The following is a 16,268-nucleotide window of genomic DNA, read 5'->3' as shown; positions in this document are numbered from 1 at the left end:
CTTGCAAAACTACACTTCTACATGTAGATCATGATACATACTAAATTTGACTTGAATTGCTTGAATGATGGAAAAGTTACTCGATCTGCAAGGTTTTGGGAAAACTGTGGTTACCATGGCAACGGTTTGTGTGACAAACACAAAAATTATGTCTTCCACATCTATAACTCATGGCCATAATGCCTATCAAATTTGGTTTCAATTGCCTGAAAACTGTGGAAGAAGTTCACTCCACAGGATTAAAAAAAAACACATGCGGTTACCATGGCAATGCATTGTCAGATACAAATATAAAGGACATTTTGCAAAACTACACTTAAAGAGCATCATACACACCAAATTTCACCTTCATAGAGTGGTTACCATGGCAACACATTTTTCTTATATTAATACATTGTTGTCTTGCATAACTACACCTCCCGATCATCATACATACTAAATTTGACCTTAAATGCTTGAATGATGTGGAAGTTATTCAATCCATAAGATTTTGGTAAAATTATGGTTACCATGGCAATGCTTTGTCCGACAAACACAAAAATGATGTGTTCCACATCTATGCCTCAAGGCCATAATGCCTACCAAATTTGATTTCAATTGCTTCAAAACTGTGGAAGTTGTTCACTCCACAAGATTTGAGTCTAAGAAAACATGCGGTTACAATGGCAACGCTTCGTCAAGTACAAACACAAAGAGTGTCTTGCATTTATATAACTACACCTATAGATCATCATGGATACCAATTTTGAAATGGATTGCTCAAATACTATGGAAGTTATTCAATCCACAAGGTTTTGGTAAAGTTATGGTTGCCATGGCAACGCATTGTCCGACAAACACAAAAAACATGTCTTGCACATCTACACCTCAATATCATCATTTACCGTTAGTTTCATTTAAATTGCTTAAAAATTGTAGGAGTTTGCGACACAAGATTTTGCGACAGACCGACCGCCCGCCCGACCGCCCGCCCGACCGCCCGCCCGACCGCCCGCCCGACCAACCGCCTGCGCGACCAACATCATGGTGATTCCTATATACCCCCTTCACACTATGTGTGGCGGGGGTATAAATATTGAAACACTACTGGGGCCACACATACAAATTATCTTATTATTGTGTAAGTCCAAATGCCAACTTATACCCCTTTCCCGCTGAAGAAAATCTTCCCCGGGGGCACCTGGGGGCACCCGGGGAACCCCGCAGTGTGAAAGGTCACTCGGTTGAAACCTAGGGGAAGCCTAGGTGAAACACCGATGAAATTTTGGGCAATTTTTACCCGAGAAGCGTCCTGGGTAAACACCGATAGTTCAACGAGAAATCACCCGGTGGTTCACCGAGAGCGCCCAGCGTGAAAGGTTGTCTCGGTGAAACACCAGGGAAAATATGCAGATTACGTCAAAGGTCATGTTTTGTTTCTGGTCATGCACACGTTTTCAGCTAGCTAGCGCGCACTCGACCTCCCAAATCCACACGTATAGGGTACTAGTAATTTGTGTTTGTAAACATACACACGACACTACATAGTATGTCGTTTCGTGTGCAATGTGGCGTTCACAGTGCGACGGCATTGTTTTGCATCGTGCTGTGCATTGTATTGTTTAATTAGCACGCCGTGTACACAGCTGATATAGGTTTACACAGTGTACTTGATCGATTTGATCCTTCCTCCTTCTTCGTCTTCCTCTAGTGTCTAGCTCTTAACTCTTCCAGTAGAGTCTGATACAGTCCGCCTCTTGCTTGATTTTTTCGTATTTTGTGCTTTTCTCGTCAAGTGCTGGGTTTACAGTGTGCAGGAGAAATCCGTTGACGTTTTGTGCTGTTGAAATTTGAGGGAATTTTGCAAATGGCTGGAGCGTGGACCAAAGACGAAGAGAGACTGTTACTTCAATTATGTAGCGAGGTAGCAGTGAACGAAGAACTGAGCGGGACGTCGGCTGACGCGGCCGCGTACTAGTCCCTCCTCCGAAAACTTGCTGAACATGGGATCGAAAAAACCAAATCACAGATGCACAACAAACTCAAGTACATAAGATCACCCACGTTGCGAGCAGAAAACCCGTCTAGGGGAAAGTTTCACCGAGAGCAGTGTGAAACGACGGCACTGAAACTTTCACCGAGAGGTTCCCCGGTGAATTCACCGGGGAACCTCTCGGTGGTTCACCGAGACGGGCAGCGGGAAAGGGGTATTAGATACAAGATCATGCTGGACCCACAGTAAACTGTTTACATAAGAAAGGATTTCTTTCTGCAGAATGACATTAAAAGATCAATTAAATCTGCTCCCTATATACCTTCATCTCAAATATAGTATAGGATGAGCATACTTTCAATGGATCACGTGCATGAAATTCTACAAATATAGTCTATTCTTCATGAGTTTATTTCATTTCATACATTAGGATGCAAACAGCATAGAATAACAATTGAACATAGGTCTACAATTCATTAAAATGACGAATAAGACTTATCTTCACACATCTTGAAACCAGCAAAAGATTAAGTTCATAAAAATGTCATATAGTATCAACATATATCCAATCCATGTATCATGCCACATTGTAAACACTAATTCTAAAAGAGGGAAATGATCAATCAGTCAGAGACTCAAGGCAGAAAAAGAGGGAAGAGGGAAAGGTAAGATTGTACATCACTGTGCTGGAAAGCTTTCTCATGGCGTCGCTACATAAACAAAACAATTGACTGGGATGCTGATTATGGGGAAAAGAACTGTAAATGGGTCAGGGACAAATGTGGGAAGAAAAGGATGGCTGAAGCGACAGGAAATGGCAATTTCTGTATCATGAGCAAGACTAATGAAAAGCAAGCATGCAACAGCATTTGAACAAGATTTTGAAACAGACATGACCAAACTGAGAAAGTGTTCAACATAGCTGCAAATAAGTCTTTCCTTCTTATCAGATCTCTCATACACTTGGCATCCAGCAAGAGAGAAGTAAAATCACACATTCTGATCATGAAAACTCAGTTTTCTACAAGCTACTCTGACACAAAAATGGGAAGTTTCAACAGATCAGATTTATTTGAAAAAAAAAATGAAAATCATAATATAATACAAGTACAATTATTGTGTGTTGAACTAGGTCTATCCAAGCATCTTTTTGTTTAATATAACAAAACAAATTAGTGACTGGAAGGATAAATTCATGTTAAAAACTAACCAGCTTAAAACTGTCTGATGAGCTATAATGCATTTGTTAAATACTGACCTTCTTGAAGCAAAGAAGTGAGATTTGTTAAAATGTCTTTTAAAACTACGCAGGGCTTGATATCAGCAGTGGCCTGGTGGCTTAGGGCCACCAGAAATAGGTGTAAGGCCACCACTTTTTAGAAAAAGATATGTTTTTGCAGCCCAATCAGGCCATCAAAAACTTTTGATTGTGTAGATTGTTTGTATGTGTTTTTCTCACTCAAAAAGGGGAGAGTAACTCGCAGCTCAGTGCTTCATAACTGCAAGCATTTCAGCAGATACCACAACCAGGGTTTTAAAGGCATATTACACTGCTTGTTAATTTGCGGTCAAAAGGAGGGGCCATAATATGATGAACAATGCACACATTTTTCTTTTTTTTTTCTTCTATTTCAGATTTGATAGTCTTCATAAAGTGATTGATCTAAGTCTGAGTGCGCATGTGGGTTTGTGTTTAATAACGCCCTATACTATTCTTCACGACTGAATGTTTGTCAGAAAACATGGAGCGTAACAGACAAGTCCTGGGTCCTGTACGTAAAATGTACAACCGTCATACTATCTCTGTTGTTGGAGTGTGCCTGTGACTATTTGCCTGTTTGTGTTGGGCACGCCACTGGCGAGAAGTTGGCATGGAATGTGGGGCGACTGCTTTCAATTCTATTGTTCCTGGTGTGGAGACCTTGTGTGGCTAGTGCCTTTCGTGAATGCATGAAAACATTTTGCAAGGTAGTGTTTACCCACCATATATTTTCATATCGAACTGTGGGAACGTTAGTCTTTCTTGCTAGATATGTATGTATAGAATACTAAGCAAATAAGACTAAACAAACAAGCTGGCATTTGGGTGGAGGAAAATATTCAAGTGATATTCCTTATTGCATTACTTAATGAAATTTTACATACATATGGAAGAAGAAAACAAGTATGAGAAGGCACTTTGTCTAAAAAATCAATCTTTTCACCTTTATCTTGCTAGACAATTGACTGAATTTCATCTTCCTCTCCGAAGAACATTATTAGCCCAAAATACTTTTATCTTCACTGGTCCCTGATTCAAGAACTCTCTTGACAATGAAATCAATGTACCCCTACAGTTAATTCTTTGAAGAGTCAACTCAAATTTCCCCCCTTACAGTCATATATTTCCCCTACAAATTAATCAGCATGTGTCATTATTTTTATATGTACCAGCATTTCCTTATCACGCATAGTACACATACTGTTAATGTACAAGTATTATGCCACTTCAGAAAGTTATAGCACATGATTCAGATCTGTCTGATCCTTCTCTTTATCTTCTCTCAAGCTCTCTCTCTTTCCCTCTCTCTCTGTAGGCTTTGTTTCCATTGTTCATCTATCTATTTCTCATGTCTTCTTGTGTCCATTGTCCTATCATGTCATCCAATGTCCCGTCTTTATTTTTATTTTTTTAGTTGTGGGCTATACCTATATCAATATCCCTCATGTAAAGTATCTTGCATTATGACTGTAAAGAGCACATAAAGGGGGTCGATTTACTAGCATCTATGAGCAGCTGAGAGTGGTGCAATGACTTACTATCTAGCATGATATAGTACATTCGGAAATCGACGATCTGCATGCAATTGCGATTCTGCAATCAATATCTATATTTTTCTCACATTTTTGCGGTGCGCGTGCTATGCTAGCTACAGTTGTACAAATGTACACAGAGACCTGAATGAAACTTCAATAAATGTTCAAATTTAGAGTAATTGTTTGGAATATGTATATATGAAGAAATAAACTAGTAATTATGCATTTTTGGCCAATGAAGAATGAGTTTATTCGACTCAAAATTTCAGCAGCCTCCGTCTTCTTCAGAAGTCTTGTCATAAGACTCCTGAAGAAGGCAGAGGCCGCTGAAAATTTGAGTCAAATAAACTCATTCTTTATTGGCCAAAAATGCATTTACCAGTTTTAAATTTCTTCATTTCTTCTTGGAGCCAATACGTGAATATGTTTAAATATGCAGTATATATGACAGTTCTAGTTGAGTACTGAAAAAACAAGCTACAGAATGTAGAATCTATTTTTGGCATACAGTGTTATACAAATTAGACAAGGTGATGATGTCATTACCTCACAATTCTCCCATTGATTTGTATAATATACATGTACACTGTAAGCTATTTTTCTTCAGCTCATGCCAAAAACAAAACAAGTGAATGTGTGAAAGTAAATCAAATACTTAATCTTAACCTACTTAACACTCTGTGACTGCAACAAGTATCATTCTGCAACAAAAATATGATACTTTCTCATTATCTCACTGCTATTGACTTGTTTTAACTCCAAATTTCACAGTTCTGCTCGCATGATTTTATGCCTCTTGTGAAAGTCAACTTTAAAATGGGATGAACATTTATTGAACTTTTGTCTGACACCTACATCGTAATTTTGGTATTGTCATTAACAGTCATTGTTTGCAAGCCAAGCAGCTGAGAGTACCTGCTTGAAAATGCCTGTAATTGCCTTGCCCAACCAGAAGAAGAAGACCACTGAGCTAAATGTTGCATTGCTCAAGATATGGTATGAGTAGTATACATTGTACTGTATAAGCTGTTATTTACCATTGTGAATGGTCTCTTAATCCTTATCACTAACCTAATGACAGCATGCTTGCATAAGTTTCAAGCCTATCATATTTCATGGATGATCATAACTAAGTTATCATATGTAAATCATCACATACCAGTATCTTATTATCATGTTTTGTCATTATCATCGTCATCATTTTCATCATTAACTTCATAATTACTGGAAAAATGTAAATTTGTTTACTCACACTATCTTCATATTTCATAGCAAATTTACCATTGATCAAAAGAAAACAAGCCAGTAACAATGTATATCATGAAGATTACACAACACCAGATCAGACTGCCACAGAAGAAGAGGGTTGAATCAGATGTGCCGTTAATTATTTGAGATTGTTGGGGCAACCATTCCCAAACGCCCTAACACCTAAACTGACAAACCCGACAAAATGACAAAGTGAGATTTTATAATCTACTCAGATGGTCTTTCACCATTATCAAAATTGCTCATACAGTGTACAATCTCACAAGTAAAATGGTTTTTGGTCATACAACTTTCCCTACCATAGCACATGTTCATGCAAGCTAAATACCAAGAGCTCCAAAGTTATAATGCCTAGTTAACAATGATTTTCTTAAAGATTTTTCTGAAAGACTAACAGTGGATCTGAAAACTAGGTTTTGTTAAACTGGGGTTTTGGCAGTGTAAATGTGCCCACTGTCTTTGAAATTCAAAAGTATAACAGATGCTGACAACAGATAAAACAATCAATCGTGAAAGAAATCCAATTTCACCTACATGATAAGGGATGTACCGGTACATGTAATAGCAAGCCATCTGCAAAAGGGATCTGAGATCTACACTGTAGATCTCAGTACACCTGTATTTCTGTACAGGTGTACTTTCCTTTTAACAAACTTCATATCCCCAAAAAGTAGTGATGACAAAATCACTTCTGCATTCTTCACTCTAATGGCCTCACATTTCTCTTCTCTAAAAGTCAGAGAATTTCGCAGATATGTCCAATGCCACTCCCTGTCAAAGAACTCCACCTTGCCAAAGGTCAAGGGTTACATACTGAAAATTTTACTCAGGAGGCCCAACAGAACTCTCCTGCCTCCACTAATTTCACTGCCGTCATGCAAACTTCAGACGTGTAGATGGCAGAGCTGGATTTGTGTGTTTGATAAACATTACTGTGAAATGAATTATTTTTGCACTGGTCATATGAATATTTTTTCCTGATATTCTTTTCATTCTCCCTTTAACTTGATAACTCTCTTATTTCTTTTCTCTTCCCTCTCCCTTTCTATCTCCTGATATTCTCACTTACAATATACCTTATTTTTATCCTTTAAAGGCATTTTTACCATATTTTTGCAGATGAAACAAAAACCCAGCTTTTAGTGCTTCGAAATAGTTCTAAAATGTCAGTTAGGGATAGAAACAACCAATGTAAAACTGTTTATCAGTATAATCAATGCTAAATACAAAATGTGAAAAATAATCATAATAAAATTGTTTCTTGAATAAACTGTCTACAGTTAAGGTTAATTGAGAAAAACAGTGATATCTCCTTATATTTCAGGCTTTATTACAATTTTTTTTTATACAGTAGGATGTTTCGTGATACAACTGACCTACACATACATGTATATAATGCATCAAATGTGATAACTGAAACATTTTTTAAAGTTACTGCTCCTGGTGGTAAACAATACCGCTAAAAATTCCCCTCCATTGCATCTTCAGTTATGCTGTAATTTTCAATACTAATTTCATGGCTGGTACATATACACTTTACAAGCTGTATAATGGAGTACTTGGGAGTATATAATTTTGACGATTTTAATGTTTTGAAAAGAACTGGCAATAACACAAATACATGCTTCAAATCACTGTGACTACATTAATCTAGATTACTACATATTGTACAAGTGATCATTTGTGAAAAACAACAAAATAAACGTAGTGATGTTACATAATGTAAGTAAGAACTACCTGCAGAGTCGTTTCCATTGCATAATGTCATTGCAATGATGTTAACCTGACAAAAGATACAAGGCAATCTATTTCAAGGTACAGTTGTGGTTGGGTGCATGGTGAAATTATATCTACAGTGTATTGGTCATTCTTGTCACAAATACTATTTTAGAGCTTTTGTGAGTATTTGTTCATGGTAAACGGGGCAGTTCTTTGCAGAACATTATTGGTTCACACACAAATAAAAACTTTTTACCAATCATCATACAAGCAACTTAGGAATTCTGAGCAGTAAACAACACCTGGAGGCAGTTTCTCGTTATTGCAAACAATGTAGTGATTGGTATACAAACTAAGATCCTGCCATCTTCTTGAATTATATACACATTATATATTTGGCACAATACCCTGGGTTATCAAAAAATGGATTCATTAACTTTCAGTGTGAGAATATTTTGTTGTGTTTATTAATCTCACGACAATTTCAATATTCAAATGAAAGCTAATACACCAAAAATAAACCCAATGATTTACCTAATTATAATTTTTTCTTTCTCTCTCTCCCTCTCTGATGGTACCAAACAGTATAATGCTAATGCCCTGCCACTACAGTGGTGGTTTAGGCAGTACTCAGCAGTGTTAGGCAGCGTCAGCAGCACCACTTCCACTGAACTATGCATTATCAACCCATATACTTGTAAAAATAAGTGATCATGGGTCAAGCATCTTGACTAAAATGGTCTCTATCTAAATTACTGTCAAAAATGTCAGCAACATTTCTAGACAAAATATTAAAAAAGAAATCCTTTTTGTAACTGTAATAATGTTACAGGCATTATTTTGCCATTTGCAGATGAAACAAAAACCCAATAATTCTAAAATGTGAGTTAGGGATAGAAACAACCTACATTTGTAGAAGTAAAAATGTTACATGTAAGTATTGTTAAATATACAAAATGTGAACAATAATTATAATAAAACTGTTTCTTGAATAAACCTTCTACAGTTATGGTTTATTGAGAAAAATAGGGATATCTCCTTACATTTCATGCTTTATTGAAAAATTTTTATATGGTAGGATGTTTTATGATACAACTGACCTACACATATTCATCATATGTCTGAAATCTAACTTTTTTAAAATAACTGCTCCCAATGGTAAACAGAACTTTTAATAGTTTCATAATAGGGACGAATTGGCATAGGGATCATTATCACCGATTGCTAAAATTTGGCTGCCATGACAGCTGTGCGTAAGGGTCCATACACTATGTGTATACATTGTATTATCAAGAAAACGAGGTGGCGCTACACAACGCTTTACCCCGGGGTATGACGGTACCCCAGGTTACGAGGATGTACATGCCGCATTCTCTACTTTCAGAAAATTGTCACCAAAAGAGGGCAGCATGCTGCCAAGTCTGAAAATTAGATTGAGTAGGAACATACATTGTATGGTATACTACTATACTGCTGATAGCTCAATCAACTCAACCACGCACACAATATGACAACAACTAAATCTTCCTACCCCTTTTAAGCTTACGGCATGTGGCAACAAAGACAGCAGACAGGTTGAGGTACAATACATTTTTCTTTCCAGTGTAGATAGCATACAATTGTACATATGAACAATGAGAATTTACTGTATACTCAGAGCCATATTTTGATGTCATGTTCACCCTCAGTGGCGTCAATCTGGGGGAGAAGGGGGGCAGTGCCCCCCCCCCCCCCCCCCCCCCCCAATTATGGAACAAGAGAATAGTCTTAATTTGATATCAAGCCAACTTCAAAATCTTTTTTTTTTTTTTTTATCAGAGCTCAACATTCAAAATAAAACTTGTGACTTTTGTGCTTTAAATGGCAAAATACAACAAGATATGAAACTCGTCACTGAAGATGAGTTGGTGATAAGCTGGGTTGATATTAGATACCGGTCATCCGTGGTCGACAATGAAAAGAATGTGAATATGAAACGTTACCTGAAAAGAGTTAAACAATAATAAAAAACAAAAGTGTCCTGTGAGCATCGATCTCTCAAATGCGTGCATGCGAAACCGTTACTTTAACCACTTGGCCACGGAACATCCATGGAAATGGTAAGATGACAAAAAACAATGTATAGATATAACAGGGGGAAAAGTCAATACCCACTCAACAAACATGGCCGCGTGAACATGTATTGTATTGCTAGACGGAAATGCGGCCTTGTAAGGACTGATGGCGGTATGCCATTTCTGGCAACTGGGGAAAAATACATCCTGTAGACACAACACGTAAAATCGGCTGATTTTGATACCTTGCCTTTAATCACAATTTTCAGTGTGATGACGTCATCAAATTACAAAACAATGACATGGACTTGAAAGACAATTGTTCAAAGTACAGCGTATTCATCGTACGTCGTCATTATATACTATGATCAGTTTGACAAACCAAGCCTGCAAAATTTTGCAGCAGTCAAAGCAATGTGGTCTCCAACACAAAACAAAGGGATTGTGTGTGTGTGTGTGTGTGTGTGTGTGTGTGTGTGTGTATAGGTGCGTTTACATGCGAACGTGATTTCTACATGGACGAAGGTGTAATACTCCATTGAAGAAAAAAAAGTAAAAGATATAAGTATTTTGTTTCGTGCTCTTGTGGGATTCGAACCCGCACGTGTGCAACCTCACGTCTCTGAGACATCGCCTTCAACCTCTCGGCCATACGTCTCAATGAGAAAATATGAGGAACGTAAGCTTATATGTGAAAGATGAATCAGGAATCGTTTCGTCCACATTCCCTTCTCATTTTCAATTTTAAGCTGCAAAATTGTCAACCTGATGAGGAGATTTGAAAAAATAAAATGCATGATTACTGCAGCTTATTGTCTCAGCTACAACATGCTTAAGTTTCAGAGGAAATGGAGCAAAATCAGCTGAGGTAAAGGTGCTTAAACGTTGTCAAATCAATGCATGGTTTATAAAAAAAATCACCTCCCATAGACATAACACGTAAACTTGTCTGATTTTGAGTCACTACATTTAATCACAATTTAAAGTATGATGACGTCATCAAATTTCAAAACCATGACATGGACTTGAAAGGCAAATGTTCAAAGTACAACATATCTGAATTTGGGATAATATTGAGCTTAAACAAGAGAGATACAAGCAAATGAATGTCAGAAGCAGTACCTCAAAAAAATTAATCCACTTTTTTTATTTAAGATGACGATATGATGACGTCATAGAGCATATATGGAAATATTGATACTTGAAATGTTATTTACAATTCATGCTTTTGTAATATGCAATAAAAACATAGGGTCAACGGACGATTTAAAGAGCTATGGCGAAATAAACACAGACATGTTTTTTCCCTATATTTGCAGAAAGACGTGCGAGCGGATTTTTCACTTTGACGCCAGTGCATTCCTTCGTTATAGGTCAAAACCGATCGGAAATCAATGGATATTGTTATTTAAAGTATCAGGAATCCAAATCAGTCAAAAAAGGTGCATTTTCATGTTGCTAACGCCCTGTGCGCGCAAAAACGCGCGGACAGACGCATATGCGCAAAATTGTTTGAAACGCTTAAAATTGTCTGAAACTTCGAGATTTCCAATTGGGAAGTCATTTTGAGCATTTTAAAATTTTGACGCATGTCATGGTGTCCTGGGTAATTAGCATACAAAAGGGAGATCAAGCGTGACCTGAACTTTATGTCCACCGAAAATGATACAGAAATGACATTTAGTTATGAAGTTATGTTTGATCATGTGACATTGTCCGAAAATCACAAAATGGCGCCTAGATGACGTCAGAGATATGTTATTGTCATGAAAATGTTATTGTGGCTAGATATTGTCATGAGATACAATTGTATGTTGACTGAAAATTTCATGTTATCCCGTCATGTCATTATTGAGATGTGTAGACGACACAAAATTGTCCAGAAAGAAAGAATAAAAAAAATAAAGGAAGATTTTAGCAAACACAATAGGTGATACACTGATAGCGTATCACCTAATAAAACTATTCTATATCTGGGATCAATGTAACTGAGCTTAAAGAGGCCTACTACAAACTGTTACAATAACTACTGCAGAGCCCTTGTAAAGACCCTTAATTATAAACTCCATGAACACATAAATTCTACTTATCCACGTTCAGAAAATGTTTTCTTTATATTCTGGACTCTACAAAATGTAAATTCAACAAGTTACAATGTGCAAGTATACTCTCCAATGTACAGTTGTATTTTGAGAGACACTGCGTGATCAACGTGATGTTGACAACTTAATAGAAATAGCTGTCTGGCCTAGGAGAGATTAATAAACACTACCTTATCATTCCAGTGAATGAATTGCAACCAGATCACTGAAACATGTACACAGGTACATCATTGTGTACACAAAAGATTTAAATGTTACATTTTTATTAAACTAACAGTAATTATGAATTACACCTCAATATTTGTTCAAATCTAAGATGAGTTAGTAAAGGTGCAAGAATTTCAAGAATATGCAATTATTACATTATACCTACTTAAGGTTACATGTGGTCTACACAATTTATTATGAAGAATGATTTGAACGAGGCTGCTTTTAATACCACACATTTGTGTACATACGTACCGAGATTCTATAGTGTACTAAAAAGTGTAAATCTTCAACACAGTTTTTGTAACATTGCACACATGCTTTTCTTTCACACCAATTCAGGAAAAAAAATTGATATATTCTGATAATTACTTCGTGGATCATGCCCCTTTCTTTCCTAACCAGCAACGCATATTTTGAAAGTTCTGGCCTGAGTGTGTGCATTGTTCATGTTCCGTAGCATGTCTAATATAATTTTGATTGCTTTACTAACATGACCTGTAGACAGTGATGGGAAATATGAGTTTCTATTTCATTGACAAATTGTTGTCCTCAGTTCATCGTCTTCAAATTTGGATCCTTTATTCATTTCTGCTTTTGTTACAAACTGTATTGAAAATCAGTCATTTGTGACAACTGTTACTTTGTGTCGCGATCGGTGGCCTGGCCTGGGAGAGGAGCTGGGAAAGACATGCGTATATGCACAGTACATGGGAAAATTGCACAGGCCAGGGTACACCACTGGCCGGATGCGCACTTTTTCACGTGAACTGGAAAGGCGTTTAGATGACGTCACTCTAAACGCGTTTAGAACCGCTGTTGCATTTATGCTTCCCCGTGAGCATGAACGCAACAGCGTTTTGTACTAATCACGTGTCAAAAGCCTGATCTTTGCCCCCGAAATGAAAGCATAAACGCACCCCTAGTAGACCGTACATCCAAATTACTATTCCACAGTGATAGAGTAGGAGGGGGGTTGTAATCACAATTTTTTGACCTTTACCTTTGTGAGGGAGCAGAGCGACCGAGCGGGGGAAGGGTGTGGGAGGGGGGTGTCCCCCCTCCCACGGTAGGGAGTTTTTGAATTTTATATCTTAAAATGGGGCCATTTGGTGCATACAAAAATGACCTTTTTTTCCTGTTGTATGTAGGGTAAAAAGCCCTCGAAAAATAAAAATGTCTTTTACAAAAAGTGGACCTTTTGAAAATTTGGGGGGGGGGGGGCGGGGGTCGTACGACCCTCCCAACCTCCCCTTGCATACACCCATGAGTAGGTGGGTACTCCAGTTTGTTAGCAAACTAATCACTTTGTAGGTATGACAAGTTTACTTTCTTTGTCAATTCCGCCGCCCACTAACCTTTGCCTTTGGGCGCTTTTTCTGGAATCCCCCGACGCGACGTTACATCACATCACGCATCCAGCAAACACAGACAGCGCCAGCTTGCGCGCTGTCTGTATGTGCTGGATGCGTGATAATGATGTGATGTGATGTCGCGTCGTAGGATGATTCCAGAAAAAGCACCCAAAGGTTAGCGGCCGGCGGAATTGACGAAGAAAGTAAACTCGTCATACCTACAAAGTGATTAGTTTGCTAACAAACTGGAGTACCCACCTACTCTATCAGTGTGGAATAGTAGTTTGGAATATATTAATGCACAAGATCAGGTCAGTACTGATTTTATTTTTCCCCGTTACGAATTTTTGTAAAAAGATGTCAGACTTCAGCTTCAAGAGGCTGATTCGTGCTCGGAGAGGTGAAAGCCGCAGAAAAAAGCATCGAAAATATTTAGTCGGATCAGGCCGCTCGGTGCGGCAGTCTTGCATTGTGCGAACACGCTGGCGCCCGTGTTTTGATGGGTCGCTCTGCATCGGTTGATTAAAAAAAAAAAAAAAAAAAGAATATTTTCTTCTTTTCATCATGGATAGTGAACATTTGTGTGTAACAAAAAATCACTGTGCAAAGTTGTGACAATTTATGTGTCAGATGTGAGATGAATAAAAAGTGAATAGGGAGCTTCTTGAGGCTCTCCCCCGGGAGGCCTCATGAGGCTCTCGGCAGGCCTCGTGAGGCGGGGCAGTGCTCGTACGGGGGAGCAGGCCTCGTGAGCAGGTTTCCCGGACTGATATAGAATTTAATTTCTTTCAATTCAATCAATTCAATAACTATACTAAAGTTTAGAACTTTTGTGACAAAATAATCTCACCTGTCTACCACGACGAAATCGTTCAAATGCAGCTTGTAAGCCAGATTTCCTTTTCTTGGGTTGGTCCATTTTTTCACTCCTATTCATACCATCAGTCTTGGCATTACTATCATCATTTCTGATGGTCACTGTACCAGGATCAGACACTGCAGACATCGGTCTGAATGTATGTTTCGATCGAGTCACATTGTCTGGTTTTTTCCCTGATACAAAATCTATGATGAAAGCCTCTGCTTTCTTTTTCCGTGGACTGCGCTTTGATTGATGCGTTTCAGCCATTCTGCCATCCAGGAGTCGTATTTTTTAAATTCAACATTAACAAAGCCAGGAACAAAATGTCATTGCCGTTGTTTTCAGCGCATTCGTGGAAACCCTTCACATTCATAACATGATGACACTTGTTGACTTGGCGTTTTGGGGTTGCGTTGCGTTGACCTTGTCCTTGACTTGATTTGAGTCACTTGGCACAATCTCACCACGGGTACGAGGTTCTACTCAGTAAATAATTGAGTGCAATAAAGACCCCTGCTGAGGGCTGATAAGGGATTATATTACCAAGCATCAATTGCATTCAAATCTAGTATTCCTACGTCCGAGTCAGCCCAACTGACAACTCATAATCCAGCTCCATGCTCCAGCCTCCAGCTCCATCTATCCGATATAGATCTATGAACAACTCACACAGAATAACACAGGTGGGACTGGCGTCAATCTCTTGCTAAGCGAAGGACCGGCGAACGGGCCTGGAGTGGATGGCGGTGAGAAAGCCATGGTGTACTGCTGATGTCTATCAACTGTAACAGATTACGAAAACGACAGCACGACAACAACACACAGTAAGATAAGCAAAATCAAAAGTTCAAACTCGGTTAGAGTATGCTAGATCAACGCGTACGTTTCTTCTGTCTCTTGCTTGTAAATTTGTTTAGAATGAATCCTTGGTGAGCAATAGTAGTCAGTATAGTAAGCACTTTTATGATTGGTGAATCTCTGAGCTCTTGACCAATTGGAGCGATCGTAGCTTACTAGTACTCATCGCGAGGAAACTGGCTCGGCGATCGGGAGGCCAGGACGGAAGTAGGACGGACGGAGAACAAAAGTACAACAATACTAGTCTGAGAGCTGGCTGCTGGTCAATTTACCCCATCAAGCCCAAAAGGTTTGACCCCTCATAGTTGCTGGGGCCACCCTCCTCATTGAAAAAATGCGCGTCAGCCTGGTCCCTGAGGGCGGGTTCGGCCCCCAGGGACCCCCCGAAAAGGCCCTCCGGCGGGTGTAATTTACCCCATGGAGCCCATGGACCAAACTTGGCCTAAATGAATGTCCTATGGGTGTACAAAATTAAAAAATAAAAACTGACAAAATATCTGGTCGGGAAAGGGGTTGCCAGACCACTTGTTTGGATGCATAAAACCTTGTTTTCGGTCAAGGAGTCTGCGCCAAGACTACACTGTCCCATAGGTCCTGTACTGTAGCGTCTCCCACCAGTCTCTAGTTAGTGCATGTAGTAGTCTTGGCGCAGACTCCTTTACGCCCAACAAGGGTTTGTGCCTGCAAACTACCCGCTGTACCCTGGGAACCAGGGGAGTTTGCATGCACAATTTGACCACACACACACACACACACACACACGCACACACGCACACACGCACGCACACACGCACACACGCACACACACACACACGCACACACAATGTTCACACATTACTCTATTGTATATACCATAACACTAAACATGTTATAAGTGTAGGTTTCTCAGTAATACAGCCATAATACCTGGCACACAATTAATGTCAGACCTATAAGATGTTCACACCTTTTGAAGTTTTACATTGATACTATCAGTGAACCTTCAAGCAGGTACACTGAGGAAATTTTGAAATTTGTGTGAAATTGTATTGTGTTTTACTGGCCACACAACCTGCTTATTCTTTGTTATGTATC

At 38.8% G+C, this 16,268-nt stretch overlaps 1 protein-coding gene across 1 annotated transcript in view; it reads right to left on the bottom strand.

Annotated features, from left to right (window-relative positions):
• LOC139735854 (uncharacterized) overlaps positions 1-14,794 on the bottom strand; it is a 102,424-nt gene extending 87,630 nt beyond the window's left edge. Inside the window, exon 1 of the mRNA XM_071646599.1 lies at positions 14,325-14,794. Coding sequence (XP_071502700.1) covers positions 14,325-14,603 — 279 coding nt within the window. The 5' untranslated portion in view covers positions 14,604-14,794. The remainder of the gene's footprint in view (positions 1-14,324) is intronic.
• Between the last annotated feature and the right edge of the window lie 1,474 nt (positions 14,795-16,268).

This window comes from Diadema antillarum, unplaced genomic scaffold (genome assembly GCF_040938485.1).
Source record: "Diadema antillarum isolate AM-2024a unplaced genomic scaffold, OU_Dant_1.0 seq00000604_RagTag, whole genome shotgun sequence".
NCBI classification, from domain to species: Eukaryota; Metazoa; Echinodermata; class Echinoidea; order Diadematoida; family Diadematidae; genus Diadema; species Diadema antillarum.
The sequence above is the reverse complement of the archived record's forward strand: the minus strand, read 5'-3'. Positions and strand labels throughout refer to the sequence as shown.